The sequence below is a fragment of the Buceros rhinoceros genome, unplaced genomic scaffold (assembly GCF_000710305.1).
Source record: "Buceros rhinoceros silvestris isolate BGI_N320 unplaced genomic scaffold, ASM71030v1 scaffold9384, whole genome shotgun sequence".
Lineage (NCBI taxonomy): Eukaryota > Metazoa > Chordata > Aves > Bucerotiformes > Bucerotidae > Buceros > Buceros rhinoceros.
This window is the reverse complement of record NW_010406539.1, coordinates 42,043-58,346: the sequence shown is the minus strand read 5'-3', so window position 1 is coordinate 58,346 and position 16,304 is coordinate 42,043. Positions and strand designations below refer to the sequence as shown.

The 16,304-nt window shown below is 41.0% G+C and overlaps 1 protein-coding gene across 1 annotated transcript in view; it reads right to left on the bottom strand.

Moving 5' to 3' along the window:
* Window positions 1–15,192, bottom strand: part of STAG1 (stromal antigen 1) — a 149,356-nt gene extending 134,164 nt beyond the window's left edge. The window contains exons 1-2 of the mRNA XM_010134146.1: window positions 15,164–15,192; window positions 8,248–8,350 (exon numbers count right to left, since the gene is read on the bottom strand). Coding sequence (XP_010132448.1) covers window positions 8,248–8,350; window positions 15,164–15,192 — 132 coding nt within the window. The remainder of the gene's footprint in view (window positions 1–8,247; window positions 8,351–15,163) is intronic.
* Window positions 15,193–16,304: the final 1,112 nt, after the last annotated feature.

The following is a 16,304-nucleotide window of genomic DNA, read 5'->3' as shown; positions in this document are numbered from 1 at the left end:
TTAACAACAGATCCAGTACTGTGTCTACCTGAATAAAGTTTCCTGAATAAAGTTTCCCTCAAGTTTTTATTTTCTTTTGACAATGAGAACATCTCTCACAGTGGAGAAACCAAGTTTTCCACTTAACAAAAGCCATTCTAAATCCAAGCTGGGGAGGCTAAATCCAGGTGCAGGATCTGTACTGAATCCTGCTGCAAGAGATAAAACAAGCAGAGAAAGGATCTTCCACCAAGAAACAAGGAAAAAACAAAATTAGAACTTTCAGAGCCAGGCAGGGTTGAACATTATCTTCAGATGGAGAGACACTAGAGGAAGGGTGTCCACCAGACTTCTATCCAGAGCACTTCCACCCACTTGGCATCTGAAAGGGAGCTCAAATTCAATCCCACTCTGTAGTGCCAATATGAAGGCAAGTCCTGTGTAGGTCATCCAGCCTCCAGAAACTGCCTGGGACTCTACCAAGTTTTCAAAGCACAAGGCAAAGGAGTAGGAACTGGCATTTTTTTCTTCATTAATATACAATACTACAATGTTGCTGTCTACTTGCATGTAGTATCCCTGAACTTACAGCAAGAAACTGTGCAAGCCATCTTGATCTCAGCTTTATACAGGTTTCTACCTCTGAGGACAAAGCTGAATAGGCAACACTATTTCAAGGGAAAAATTGTTCACAATGAGAGCAAGGAGCCATTGGAATAATCTCCCAAGGGAAGTGGTGGATTCCCCAACACTGGACACTTCCAAGATTCAGCTGGTCCGGTGCTGGGCCATCTTGTCTAGACCACATTCTTGCCAAGAAAGGTTTGACCAAACAAGCCTTGAGTTCCTTCCAACCTGGTATTCTATGATTCTATCCCAGGATGGAGATATCCAACACCACTGACCTAAGTGAAGGAAAAGCATGGACTGGGACATCCATAGAAATGCTAAGAGGATTCCTTTATGACACAGAATATCTGTGGAGTATCTGCAGAGGCAGGGTGCTCTTGGACATGGAGGTGTAAAGTCAAGCTACAAATCTAAAAATCATGTTTGACATTGAGGATGCTGAACAGAAATAGCCCTGCATCCCAAGAGAGATACCTGCATTCACAGGAAAGGGTGGACCTTCAGCTCAACACTAAAAAAATCTATCCTCTAATGCCATGAAGAACTTCCACATAGAAACAGCCCTGCTCAAGGGTGAGCGTGACTCCAATAAACCCATCAGACTCTCCCTGACAAGTGTAAAATGGGATGTTTCATACAATCAGAGTAAATTTGTAGCAAGACTACTCCTGTGATGAGCCACCAAATGGTCACCAAGATACAGGAAAAACAGAACCTCTGCTTCTTAACAGGAACAACAACTGTGGTTTATTCCTTGCCCCTATACCCTTTTGGTCAGAAATTTCCTGCCTCTATCTAAAGCCTCCTTAAACTGACAGTCATTCATGGGTGTCTTTTTTTTTTTCCTTTTAAAGTGTCACTCTATCAGAACCCTGAGGTAGGTTAAGAACTGGTTGTTTTTTACTCAAAACTGCGTTTTCTCCTGTTTATGAGAGGGGTCTCTGAAAAGCCATGGACAAGGCAAGCTGGTTAGCAATACTGTGTGTAAGTGCACTCATAAATCCTTGTAATGATTTCCACCACCCAGGCACCTGCTGAAATGGCAGAGCCGCCACTGAGGTGAATTAGGACTAGCAGAGGGAGGGATAAAGCAGCATGACAAGGTAAGAAAGCTTGAGGTTTCTGAATCACACACCAAGAAAGGTGCTGCTGGAGCTCTGAGCCTGAGCTGTTCAATTGGTGCCTTCACTGAGACCCAGGACAGACAATCGGACTGGTGGTGGTGTTAAAATAGACTGAGTTGCCAAATGAAAACAGAAGTCACTAATGATTTTTCAGATCTGTGCAGTAGATTCACGTGACAACTAAAGCTGAGGATTTATATCCACCAGCACTACGAAATTCAGAAGTTCCAGAACGTGCCTCAGAAGCAACTCTAAAATGACCATATTGATTACCACATACTTTATCTATTGCTTTAAATCTTAAATAAAGTGAAACAGGAAGTAAAATACTTACCTGAACTGTTATGAAACTAAAATTATGACAATTCAGAATTTTGTAATAGATTACCTAGATAATACTGTTCCTTTTGCCTTTAAAACTTTGTCTTTAAAATGACTGCGAAGAAAAAAAAAGGTGACCCACAGTTATAAAATCAAGTAATACAGTGAAAGTTAATTCACATGCTACCAAAAGAAAAGTGGGAGTGGCTTGATGTTTTCCATTAACATTCCCCAAGTTGATCTGATGTGCCTCACGAAGAAATAAAGACAGTGAAAGTGTTACAGGTCAGTAACTTCACCTAACCTGCTGCCTTAAATGATGGCCTCTAAGTGCATTCATACCGTAAGTAATACCCCATTTCTCAAGATAGCTGGAAGAAGCTCTTTAACCTTCCACTTGAGTAAGACTGAGGAACTTGCCTCTCAAAGGCATCATCCTTGAGAGGCCTCTGCATTACAAGCTTGTATTAAGCAGAAGAGTGGTAATGTCTGAGCTCCTTCTGAATTAATCCTGATTAAAAAACATGCTTTGTAACATCGTAATGGGTATCTAGGGAGAAGTTCTTGGATTCAGACAGTCAGCCTTTTGGACTTTTTTCATCACAGAAGCAGACAAGGTGCTCCCTGTGAAAAGCCTTATTCTGCAAATAGAGAGAGATGCAGGTCCACTAACATCCAGCGCACACAGAGCTCCTTCAGCATAGAACATGCAGTTCACAAAAAAGAAGAGCAGAGACAGAGCTGGGGGGTGGCGTTGTTTTTTTCATACTTATTTTAAAACCCAGCAGGAGTTCTAAAAGTCATCTTAAAGAATCAAAAGAGTCTACTATAAATGCTTGAATCACTTCCATTATTCTACCAGAGGCAACTGTTACCAAAAAAAAGACTATTTCCACAGAAAAATGAAGAATAGATTAGGTTGCCAAAAATACAAGGACCATCCCATCAAAAGCTTCAGAGGAAAACCTCTAATGTCATTAGGATTACTACACCAGGAAGCTACAAGTGGCAGGACAGAGAAATCCTCACATACTGGCTCTATGTGCACTGCATTTCCACAGAGCTACAGAAAGATTTACTTCAGTTTTAAGAGACAGACCTAAAGTATCAGGCAAGCAAGCTAAAACAGGACACTGACGTCAGTCACACCAGAACACAAACCTGGACTACTATGAACAGAAACTCTTCCAAGAGGACTCTTTCCTACTGTTAATCAGGACATGCATGATTTGGAACTAGGAGGGAAACTCTGTAGTATTTAACATCCATGCTACAAGACTAAATAAAGCAGAGAGTCTGCTGCGAAGTTAAAATTTCACATACGAATGCCAAGATAAAGTATTGTGACCTGTCTCCTCCAAACCAAAGAATACAAAAAGACCTGAAAGCAAAACTGTACAGTCTGAGCTCGTTCCATCTTACTGGAGAGAGAGCTGGAGAAGGACATCCTGCAGCTCCAAGTGTGGGACGAGAGGCACCAAGAGAGATCTCAGAATTGCCACCTCTGGAACAGAAAGACTGACTCTTCTTGTCCTCTGAGTCAAAGAGGCTAATCTGTCTACTCTAGTTTACTCTACTTCAAAGCTGAAATACAGCCAAGGATATCCCTCAACCTCTAAAGCTGAGATTTAAGCCAAGCTATTCTGAGCTCCTGGGAAGGTAAGGCCAGGTAGGTTAAAATAAAGCACGCCACCATTGAACAGAGAGCATTGATCCAAGAAAGGAGACACAAAAAGGGTAGATAAATAACTGATTTGACCCCGAGCTTACTAATATGAAAGCTGCATTGCACCACAAGCGCTTGGGCTTTCAAGTCGCCCACCTAGAACAGGAGAGCACATCCATACCCATGTATTTCAATAATGCAGCAGACAGAAACCAAAGTTGGTTTTCTTTGGCCAACCAAAGCGGCCAAAGTTACTCAGTGACTTCAAACAGAGGCCTGTTGCAGGGCACTTAAATACACGCCACACAGTACACTAAACATATATCCAGGTGGCATGTTCTCATACAGTATCGCATAAGTACATCCACCAACCTATCGCACTGAGTGGACAAGTTCACCTCTTGGCCAGCCATTCCAAAGGCATCTATCTGGTCTACAAGACTCAGAGTTTAGAAGCAGACATGGGCACAGGGGAGTCAACCCCAGCCACTGCCAGTGTTAGAACCGGGCGTAGGGCAACTCCTGCTAAATTCACAGCAAGGGTCGGTGAACTCCAGACATTCAGATTAGATTCTGAGAGTTATTTTGAAGGATCAATGCACTTAATCTCTTTGCAAGTTGACTAGCCTACTCGGAGAAGAATTCATTAGAACAGCCTCTTACAAAAACAGAGGAGCAACTTGGAGAGTAGTGTTTTCAGGAAGGGAAGGTTCCCCAAAATATTAAGGCTCTCTATGAACTTAAGAGGTATTTGTATCATCAAATAGCAAATTTTCAAATGAGGACCATCTCCCTACAAAAGCCTCAAATCTGCACAGAGGAATGTGTGTCTTTGGAAAAAAGTTTGGAAAATCCTCTAGTAGTACTCTATTTTTCTGATAAAAGGTCAAGTCCACTCCATAACACTAGAGCAGAAACCGACTTCAAATACATACATACATTTGGTGGAGTACATTGTGTGCAGCCCTGTAAAAGAACCATGCACCTAGACAAATCAGAGAAAACTCGCTTTCTAAAAGAGGTCAGTATGTTTATGGCAGATGTGGCACTGTAGCTGTGATGGCCTAAGGACATAAGCAAATCAGCATTTGCAGGGAGAGACCAAATATTATTAGACCATCGTTTTTTAGCTAGGGAGAAAAACCCACAAAAAACCAGAAGAGTCTTCGGGCAGAAAAGCCTTTCTTCAGGTCTGTAACAGAAATTAAAAACATCAAAGCTAAGTATCAGTTGAGAAAAACAGCTCTGAATCTAACTAAATATTTTAATCTGTTTCACAACTGAGACTAAAGGTAGGTGGTACCTGTGGTGGAATAAAAATCACATTAGCAGATGGGAGAGTAGGGGAAAAATGTCAGAGCTGCACCTCCTGCAAGAAACATAGATCACCTGAGCAAAAAGTATGGGCTAGAAACATAGAATAGGTGAGAACTAGGGGGGAGGAGGAGGAGGAGGGAAAGTGAAATACAATGTTTGCAAAATCTCTCAGTCCATGACTTTTAATATCAAATAATGTCATAAATGTAATTGCCTAGATTAGACTTTCCAAGCAGCTTGCATTGCTCGTCAAGGATATTAGACATTAGGTCATTTTTTTGTAGAAGAACCTCATTTATCCTTTTCCGTTGCTGCAGTATCAATTATAAAGGCAGGATTTGATCACATATACAAACACAGACGTTTTGTCAAGTCACCCAAAAACATGACTGAAATTTGTGGATGAGGGGTGAGCAACAGATGCCATTTCTCTTTCAACAGCTTCCCACGATATTCTTGTACCCAAGTTGGGAAGTTTTGATCTGGATGGGTAGACAGCTAGATGGGTAGACAGCTAGATGGGTGGACGTGTGGTTGAACTGTTGGACTCAGAGCACAGTGGTTAACGGATCTTTCTCCTCCTGGAGGCTGGTGATAAGGGGGTACAACAGAAGTCTAGTTGGAAGAGGTCCAGTTTCCCATCTTCATCAGGTAGCTAGAGAGGGTGTGAGCGCTCTTGTCAAGTGCTCAGATGATACCAAACTACAGGCAGATCGCTTGATGACATCAAGGGCAAGACTGCTGTTGACAGTCTGGAGGACTGGGCTAACAGTACACTCAAAATTCAAGAGGAATAAATCCCTGCACAAACATAGGCTGGAGATGGGCTAGTCAGGGAACAGCTCCACAGAAAAGGACCTCAAGGTCTTGGCAGGCAGCAAACTGGACACGAGACAGCATTGTGCCTGAGCAGCAAAGGCCATCAGCACCCTGGGCTATACCAACAGCAACACAGCAGTACACCAAGGACAGTGATTATACCCTTTTACTCCACGCTTCTTAGCCATTGTCTAGAATGTCATGTCCAGTTTTGGCCCTCCCAACACAAAGGAGGTATTAATAAACCAGAAGAAGTTCAACAAGAGGCTGCCAGCATGGTCAGGGGGCTGGGAACACTTCACCTTTGAGGCTTTTTGCAGCAGCATACAGCAGGAGGACAACTGACAGTAGTCATGGACTGAAGCAAGAGAGGTTCTGACTGTCTACAGGGGAGACATTTTTCATGAAATAACATCAATCAGATTGCTGAGAAAGGCTGTGCAGTTTCCGGGCTTGGTGGTTTTCAAGACCAGACAGAAAAAGCCCCAAGCAACGTGGTCTGATCTCAAAGCCAGCCTGATTCCATCACTGACCATCACTGGTTCTCTTCTCTGAACCTCTCCCAGTTCTAATTTACCCTTCTCGAGATTTTGGGGTGGAAGTCCAAAGGGGAAAAGAAACTAGAATTGTGTAAAGTATTCAAAATTTTGGCAAACCAGTTTTATAGAAGACACAGTATTTCTTTCATTCTCTATTTTATTCCCTCTTAGGGGTCTTTTTTGACCCCTATTGAGTACTAAGACAATGCTTTCATGGAACCATCTCTGATAACCCCAAGGTCTTTAGTAGCAATGGTCAGCTCACAGCCCATCATTTTATCTATGAAGCAATGGCCGCTTCCTCTGTAGGTTCATCGCTTTACAGTCATGTACACTTAATGAGCCTGGAGTTGGTCTAAGCATCATGAGCAACTGGCTCCTGTAGACACTTGATAGCAGGACCCATGGAGTGCTTCAGCAAATATGCTCATAGGAGCTACTAATAAGCTGAAACAGAGGGACGAGAAACATCTTTTGTAACATTCACCTTTCCTTTCCAGGGAATGTGTGATGGGTACCAAATGGGTACCACTAGTGTTACTTCAACTCAAATTACCACACTGACAACCTCCCAGGTTAGAGTCAGTTAGCATGTTTTTTATTAGATCAGGAAAAACTCATAGATTCCCTAAGGAGATATTCTTAAGACAATTTCTGATTTTGTCCTTTGCTTCTAAGTTATATAAGCTGTTTTCTTTACATGATTATTTAAATCTTCCCGTAAAGAAGCTCCATATTTGTGAGTAAATCTGTCCATCTGATGAAGAACACATGCCCTCGTAGGAAACACTGTTTGAAAGCTTTTAAAAAGAAATATGATGTGCGTGCCCAGAAAAGCCCAGAATTTAAAGAGTTGGCTCCCAAAGTAAATCCAGAAACTGTGATGCAAATTGAAGGCTAACACTAAGGAGGAGTTTGCTCCAGCCTGGCCAGCACGCTTGAGAGGAACACATGGTTCTGTCCATTCTTACAGTCTCACTAGCCCATGCTTAAGCAGTTAGACTTACGGTGGGAGGTCCTAGGGTAAGAAAAAAATAAATATCAATCTACTAGCACACATTCACAACAGGGTGTACTGTACTCACAGACAAAGACTAAAAGGAGAATCAAAACCATAACACAGACACAAAACTTCCCACCAAAAATCTTATTCCACAGTGTGCACTTCAAGAGATATAATCAAGAGAACTACCTCTGATGGCACTGAAGAACTAAAATGAAGGACAACATGACACACAGTTCTTTTTCTGTATTTTCCAATAAATTGGCTATTTTATAAAATAAATGAAAACAAATCGGAAAGCCTCCTTAAATACGTGTGATAGATAATTGTTTCTCTATGCTCCCATTCATGGGTCAGCTATGGGCAAAGACTAGTGAATTATATGAATTTTTAAGATGCGTTAATAGATTTTCTGAGGCATTTAGTTAATACTATGCTCCAACTCCTCCATTCTCATGAAGAGATTATCAGTTACTAAAAGGATGGCTCAAATGTCATTTGTCACTTAAAATCCATTACAACTTCCAAAACAGAAAGCAGTCGTGCTTACTGAGATTATTCTCATGTCTGGTAGAATGTTGTAATATGACAATAATAACAAAATTGTCATGTTCAGGTAAGTAGCTAGCTAAAGAAAAAACAACAGCTATTATGAGCTCATTTTCACATCTCTTTTCAAACATCCAAACATTTTTTAATATATCAATCTGGTGAGTATTTCACACTACAAGTCTTCATAAAGTTTGACATTAAAAGCCTATTTATGTGACCACAAGATGATTAGATGAAGAACAGTTTGCAGTCAATTTTAAATAGATGCATAACAAAACAAAACTAAATTACACATACTGGAGGCCTGCCAGGACGGCCCCTTTTTCTTTTTCCTTTGACTTCTGCTTCTTCAAGCTCACTGCCAGCATCTGAATGTGCAGTAGTTTCATTTGTAGAATCCCTAGGGGGGAAAAATACTAGATATATTAAAATGATTTGAAATCAACAAGTAATCTATAACTGACTAATTAAATATTTAGTCCTAAGCCACAAAAAATAAAAAAAGTCAGCATTAAAAGGCTTGCCACATTTATTCTGCAACCTCAGGAACCAAGTAAGCGTTGTTAGCCCTGGCAAAAAGCCTTACCTTTTTATGGGCTGGAACGGCATTTTACAGACTGGAAGTTATTTAAATTAAGAGCTTCTTTTGAAACCACATTACACTTCAAAAACCGGCTACATTAAACAGCACATTCTCAACATACCCATCCCACAGCATGTTTACTAGCATCAGCTTTCTTTTAGTCTTAGTAACCATATCTGAGCTGCTCTTAAGGCCATGAGAAAGGAAACTGGAGTCCAAAGCAGCTATCACACCATTAGAGCAGTTGCACAGTTCCCACGTGGGTTACATCATGTTTTCAGTTACTCAAAGACAAAGATATTGTGTAGCTCTTAATAAGGAGAGGATTAACACTGACCGCGAGGCACGGACAAGAAACCTCCTTTTGATCTGAAGACTTTTATGATTCCTGTTGTTAAAAAAACATTTTCACTTGTACAATGAAAAAACCTTGACATTGCTCAATGACTATTAGCAGAGAAGCCCAGATTATTATTTGCCAACCACTTCTGTTTTAGACCTAAGTCGATACCAAGTAGGGAAAAACATTACCCCAGTTTCTGTGCTCTTCACCGCTACCAGGTGCACAGGTACTTCTCTGCCTTCGCATCAGACCTGTCTGCTTGAAGAAACTCGGCTCGTAATGGACCTTCTGAGGCATTAGGTTTTGCCCAAGAAGAGCCCACAAAGCCATACCTCTAACTGATGTGCTTTATTTTTAGTTTGGGAGACCATCAGTGCACGTGATCTCTAGAAATGAAAGAATAACTGTAGTAATGTCCTGGATTACCCAAAGATTGGTCAAGTCTAGCTCTAATCAGGGATTTCTTTAAATCCAGTATCATTTCCTTGAAGTGAAAGGAGTTAAATTTCTGTAAAACTGGTGCAAGGGGAAGGTGAAAATCAGACCTATTCCATTATTTTATACAGGCTCAAACATAAAAAGCCACATTAATGATCTGGTTTACAGAAGCTGAGAAGCTTCACCAAGCCAAGATCTACACAGATCTTCCACATTGTCTGGGGGTTTGGTTTTTTTTTTTTTTTATAAATCAGGAATACTTCACAAATACGCTGCGTCACCAAGAAAGCTATTTAGAAACACAGAAAGATACAAACATCACCCTATCAGAATCAAGACTGTTCTAGTAACCCTCTTTACTGGAATTACTGTATTGTTCTGAGGCTGCTCTAGCTCAAATAATTCTGCAGAACTATGATGAATTTCTAATATTAAGACATTCTTTTCCAACCTTTTCCAAATGGCAAGTACAAAACCACCATGAGGTCCACAGAATCCTTCACAAAAGCTAGAATGTAGTAGAACACTTAAGAATCTCCTTTTCTGAAAGTAACTTCAATGGATTTTCTCTACTCTACACATCCCGACATACAAGCATCCGAGGTTAAAAAATTATACTCAAGTACATCCGAGTTCCCAAATCATACACCTGTAAAACAGTATCTCTAGAGAATACTGAAAATGCAGCTTTGTTGTAGAGAAGAATTGAAGTAGCTTTTGTGCTTAATAAAATAGGGAATTTGAGAAACTCCATATCGAGCTCTGAATTTGAAAAAAATATTTGTAAAAAGCCTAAAACCAAATAAAAGACAGCCCCCACATACTTCAAAGTCATTTGGTAAAACAGGGGCACACTAGTGAAAAGCAACACGGTGACTACAGCTGAAAACGATGTCTATGCAGAAGGGAGTATCCAGCCTTTCCTCAAACACTGACCATTAACACTGCAACTCAATTTGACAAAAACATGTATTGCCTCACAATGACCTTTTTTTTTTAAAATAATTTTTGAATACAGAAGAGAGGAATCCCATGTAAATATCTGCTTTGTATTGCGGTAGGGAAATTAAAACCATTCTCTCTTGCTCTATATAGGGGGGAAAAAAAAAAAGCTTCTCTGGTCTGCGCAGATCCTTACTGGAAAAAACTTAGGCATGATACAGCCTAAACAATACCCCCGTTTCTGGGGAAATGCTGTAGCTTTGCTAGCTTACAAAACCGCACTCCTAATATCATCAGGATAAAGATTTTCCTCTATTAAAAGCAGATTCAGCAGTCCTCCTAGGCACATGGCTCAAACGCTTCCCTTGAAACACTAGAGCTATGTAAATAAAACAAACTTCAGGACTATTTTGCATACATCTAGTGCACAGAGAACTTGACTTTGCCACAGCCGCTGTCTGGGTCTAGCAAAGCCTACTGTGATCTGTGTATTTAGTGCTGGACATTTCAGTTGCTTTGGAACGCTGCATATGGGAGGTACAGCTTAATTATTAACCACCTTCCCTTCCTCGACATAAACAGACTGTCGTCTTACACCTGATAACCACGCTTCTCTAATATTATAAATATGTTTTGCTGGAAGCCTTTGGAGAAAGGCTCAATAGATTAGTAGTAAGGGTGAGATCTAAATTTGAGACATCACAATGCAGAAAACAGAAAAGCTTCGGGTGCAACACGCTTCATGCTAAGGTCAGTGTCCACAGCTGGTCAGACAGTTTACGTTTTATCAATTTTCTTCTCTCTCCATTGATGGTAAGGTGATCTAGGCAAGCAGCTCAAATATAAATGTTTAAAATTAAACAAGATGAATCTCACCCAAACAATACGTGAGGCAGAGAGAAGATGTATTTCCAGCAAAGAGGATAAATTTACCGTGAGTAAGAAGAAAACATCAGATCGTAAGTTCCCTCATATTATTTGGAGTAGGGAGACATGATCGAGGACAACCTGCAGTCCTTGGGTGATTTAACATTAAAATAAACATCATTTCAACCAACAGGGAATTCTGTCTGCATCGGGCAATTCCTGCAGAAAGGCCCTTCCACTGTGGCCTGCAGTCCCCCCAGTTTGGGAGTGAGGTCTGACAGTTGCTCTGAGTACACACGAACATGCCCCTTTTCTTCTTATTTCTGAACTCAGAGGAAAAGCAAAGCATCTATCTCTTAACTGCCTGCAGTTCTGTCAGGTTTTCAACAGCCACTGAGAAGAGCATCTGGCCAGCATCCATCTCCTCATTCCCTACGCATCGTGCAGAACTGCTAGGCAGTCATTTATCTGGTGGCAGTCCTCCACATCTTAACAGACCAGAACCACCCTATCCCACTGTAAGTGTGTGTGATTAGTCAGCTGGGAGGAAAATTTAGGCTTAGTCACAATTTATCTCTCCAGAGCTGCTGGGAGGGAAAATAATCAGGGCCAAAGGAGACCTGCCTCACCTAAGAAGAGGAGTGGTGGCAGCACCTAAGGCTAAACCTTTCCTCTAAGACATCTTTGACATGATAGAGACAGAAGAGAATGTGACACACTGTGGGAGACCTACAAGACTGGAGTGGGTAGAGTAAAGCAGACATGGGATAACCCCTTTTAGGGGCTCAAAACTACTCTGCTTTTCTTTCTGGTTTCGGTGGTGGCTAAGGCATCCTAGAAAACCAGCAGTAACCCCAGGATCTCTCCTAAAACCCCAGATATTATTTAGAAATTGTAATAACTAGGCATTGAAACCAACCATATGGTAATGAAGAATTAACGGATTACTGGGCAGCCCTTGACCATGTCATGCTTCTGACAAACATGTTCATAGACACAGTAAATTCCACTTCTCTGCAAAATAAATCAAATTTACCTTCCTTCTATTATTACATAAGGCCCTAGCTATATACCATCCCCCCTTAAAAACACACCACACCAGAAACCTATGTTCATGTATCAGTTTTTGTAAATAAAAATGCTTCCATAAGCTTTTATTGGTGTGTTGTTGAGGTGGCTCATGGTTCTGGCAGAGATGAATTCAGTAATTGCTACCACCAGACTCAGCCTTGTGAAAAAAAGCATTCATGAAGAAAAATGGCTAAATGTACAGGCTCATGAATCATGGATGAATCAGCTCTCATGGCTGATCTTTACAATCTCTAGAGGAACATGCCTCACAGCAAATATGAGTCACCCCATTGAGAGAAGACTTGCTGTAACAGTCAGTCACCCAGGTCAAATACACCAGAGAGCTTTGCCTACGTCTGAAACACCAGTAAGCGTAATCCTGAATTCACTCTGAAGCTGCTTCTATGAACACAGGAAGATTAAAGATTTCTCCTTTCATGTTCCCACAGTAGAGAAGAGATTGGGCGGGAGTAGTTGATATGGTCCTAAGCAAAGTACCTTAATACATCAAACTGACTTCAGGACCCTTTTGTTTAAATGGAACAGCCCAAAAGATTAGAAAACATTATCAAGAAGCAGAAAAAACACACATATAATAAACAATCCTTTAAAGCTGCTCATTTAAGAGCCAGAAAGGAAACGTCATCTCTCTGTGAGGAACCAGATTGTGGCTTCCCAAACCTAAATGTGTGAAGCTAATGCTCCTAAATCAGAGATTGCTTCAGCTTTTCTCATCCTTAGCCAGACTTCTTTCTGATCCAAGTCTGGTTGGGACCTACTGAATCAGCAGTTACCAATTTCTTTGATATTTCATCCGCACTAGACTTAATCTTCTGAGCCCTCAGGGGAGTCTCAAAATCTTTCCATGCAGATTCTGCTGATTTTTTTGTAAGAAGAAAGGTCTTGTTTATGAGCAACCAAAATTATGTTTTACTGATGACAACATCTCACCACCACTTCGCACAGTGGCACTAAGCGATTCCCAGCTCTACCAGAAAAAACCAAATACATGGTTTCTTTCATTTTTAAATGTTGCACAATACTGGTGGCTCACAATCATCTTCTGATTAAAGAATAAGCCAACATCTTTAATGTCCCTTGGGTTTTTCACTTGGTGCACAGAGTTACCAAATCTATTAATGCGCACCTTTTTAACCTTAAACTTACAGGGTCTCATTCACTTCTTACGGCCATCTAGCTTCTTGAACTGGGAACCAGAATATCCCTTTCCTACCACTGCGGTGACAGACGTCCTTGGCACGTTTCACAAGTACACTCTCACTTCTTCAATGTGGCACATCCAAGAAAAGGCGATCTGAGAAACTTTTTTTCCCCACAACTACTCTCAATGGTAACCAGCCAGGGCTGATGCTCTCCCCTCAGTTCTACCCATCAGGATCATCTCTCTCTTCTGCCATGCTCTCACCCACAGCAGAAACAAACTTTTTTGAGAGACAATTTAAAAATGTAAGAAAAAAATGCAATGCAGAGCATGCTATTATTATGGTCAGACAAATAACTTTTGTCTGAACTGTCCAAGCATTCAGTTTCTTAAATAAAGGCATTTGAAATCTTAGTTTTGCAACACCACTCACCCTTGATAAACTGAGGCACTATTACACCCTGTGATAATTCTTATTTTCATATGTTGATTCCAAGCACAGAACTTAAACTTAAATGTATTTGGTCTACAGAGTGGTGGCAGCAGGGTGGGCTCTGTGAGGAGAGGCCAGGGCTGCGCCATGGTGGGACACAGCTGCCAGGGCACAGCTGAGCTGCTCAGAGCAGCCTGTGTCACCCCCATGAGAGCGAGCGCCTGAAGGAAGGGCTGAATGCCAGGAAGGGTGAGGGACCAGCCCTGCGAGGAGCAGCAGGAGGGAGAAGATGCTGCTAGTACCCGGGCACAGACCCTTCCAGCCCAGGGGAGCCCATGCTGGAGCAGGTATTCCCACGGCAGTCCTCAGAGTGCCCCACGCCAGAGCCGTGAGCAGAGAAGTCGGGAACGAAGGGGTGAAGTTGAACCAGGGAAAGGACAGGGGGAGAGGTAACATGGTTTAGCTGTTGTCTTTTGTTTCTCACCGTCATCCAAATCTTTTTTAGTTGGCAATAAATTAATTTTTCCCAAGTTCAGTTTATTTTGCCCAGGAACACAATCAGTAAGTGATTTGCCTTTCTTTAACTTGCCCCATGAGCTTTTTCATGTTGCTTTCTCTCTCGTCCTGTTGAGGAGGGCAGTGAGAGAGCGGCTGGGTGAGTGTCTGGAAGACAGCCAATGTCAACCCGCCACATCAAATAAAATTTTCAGAACAAAATGAAGCTTAGTTGCTAAAATTTCTTTCTTAACCCCACTTGATTTACTCTCTAGCTGCTCTCATTACAGACTTCCACTCTATTCTTTCCAAGAGTTCACTTTATGCAGGCACAGTGATGTTCATATTTGTATAAGCTGCTCCTATGTCCCAGCAAGATCAAAACATGCTAATGCCAGTTGCTCTGTTCAACTGCAGGAGCCAAAGGCTTTTTGCACAATAAATACAGCTCGTTGTAAGTAAGAGTCCACAACCTGAATATGGTCCGTTCTGACTGAAGTCCCTACACCCTTCTGGAATCTCACAGCACACAGGCCCATAGAAGTGACAATGAACTTGTTTCGCTTTTCACAGCAAAGTTAAATCTCCATACAACAAAGTATCTTTTAGATTAAGTGGTGGTTGGTTGGGTTTTTTTGGTTTGTTTGGTGGTTTTTTGTTTGTTTAGGGGGAGTTTTTTTGTTTGTATGGCATTTTGGTTAGTTGGTTTTTTTGCATAGACACACAGTTTTTCAGCATATGAAAACACAGGAGCCCTGGAACAGTCACACCAATCCGCACTTCTCTGAAGCTTGTGCTCTATCCTCACAATCACCTCTCTGTTTACTTCAATCTTTTTAAAACCGAAGATTTCAAATAGATAGAGAAATGCATACTCACTGTAGTACTGGCAAATCTGAAGTAATCATTTTTGCAGCACCCTTGAAAGTAAGAGCTACATAGAACTTCTTCTCAAACTTATTATAAGACAGCTACTTGGAAACCTCTTTCATGAAAAGAATGTTCAAGACCAGTCTGGAAAAGAGAGGGAAAAAATTGTTAGGTGTGATTCCAAAATAGTCATACTTTGAATAAAAAGCACTGTAAACAAAAACGGTCAATTTTGAAGTACCATCACTGTTAAACCACATGAAATTTAGAACAGATGTCCCCAGGACAAGCTTAATCACATTCTTGCATTCATTTCTTACAATTCTGCTTAGGCAAATTTTCCTTTTTTTTTTTTTTTTTACATTGCACAAAGTATTTTGCATTACCTCCCATATTTGTTTACAGTAACTCTAATGCAAACACACAAGCAGAACCGAAAAAATTTAAATAAACAAGATAAATATATAAGCCTAAGAAATCAGAGAATACGATGATCTACATTTAAGGAATTTATTTTCTGTTCATAAAAAAGACAAAACTTGGGAGACAAAAGTTCTGGTTTCATGAGAAACAGTCTTTCCTAGCTTTGAATCAAGTCAAAAGATCTGCATCTAAAATCACCCAGGTTTTGATAAAACGGATAAAAGATAATATTCCTGATAACATTCCCTTTAATGGAACTACAGCTGTTCAGCCAGACCCACTGGCTCACAGGTTCACGTGACTGCATTTCACAGAAAGTCAGAAGCCGTGCAAATGTCTGACTGTAATAGCAAAGTATTTTAACCTGATGAAAACAGCTGTAAGTTTAAACGGTAAACCACGCTGCCTCTGTGGTACCAGCACATCCACTCGTAACATCTCTCTACCCAAAAGACTAACCAAGGAGTTAGTTGACTAATGACAGCAGGCATGACTTTGCCATTACATAATGGCACGATGTGACAGATGCAATAATCTTTGACGTAATAAAACACAGAGCTGCCAACCCATCCACTCAAGAGAATGTCAGTTCTGGAGAAACTAAAATGATTTGCTTCATTCTCCCCTTTTAGAGATGCTGGGGTAATATCAATAGCTGCGTGGAGCACTGCAGTTCAGCAATGGCAATGAATACCAAGGACTTAACTACATGGTTTTTAAACACAGG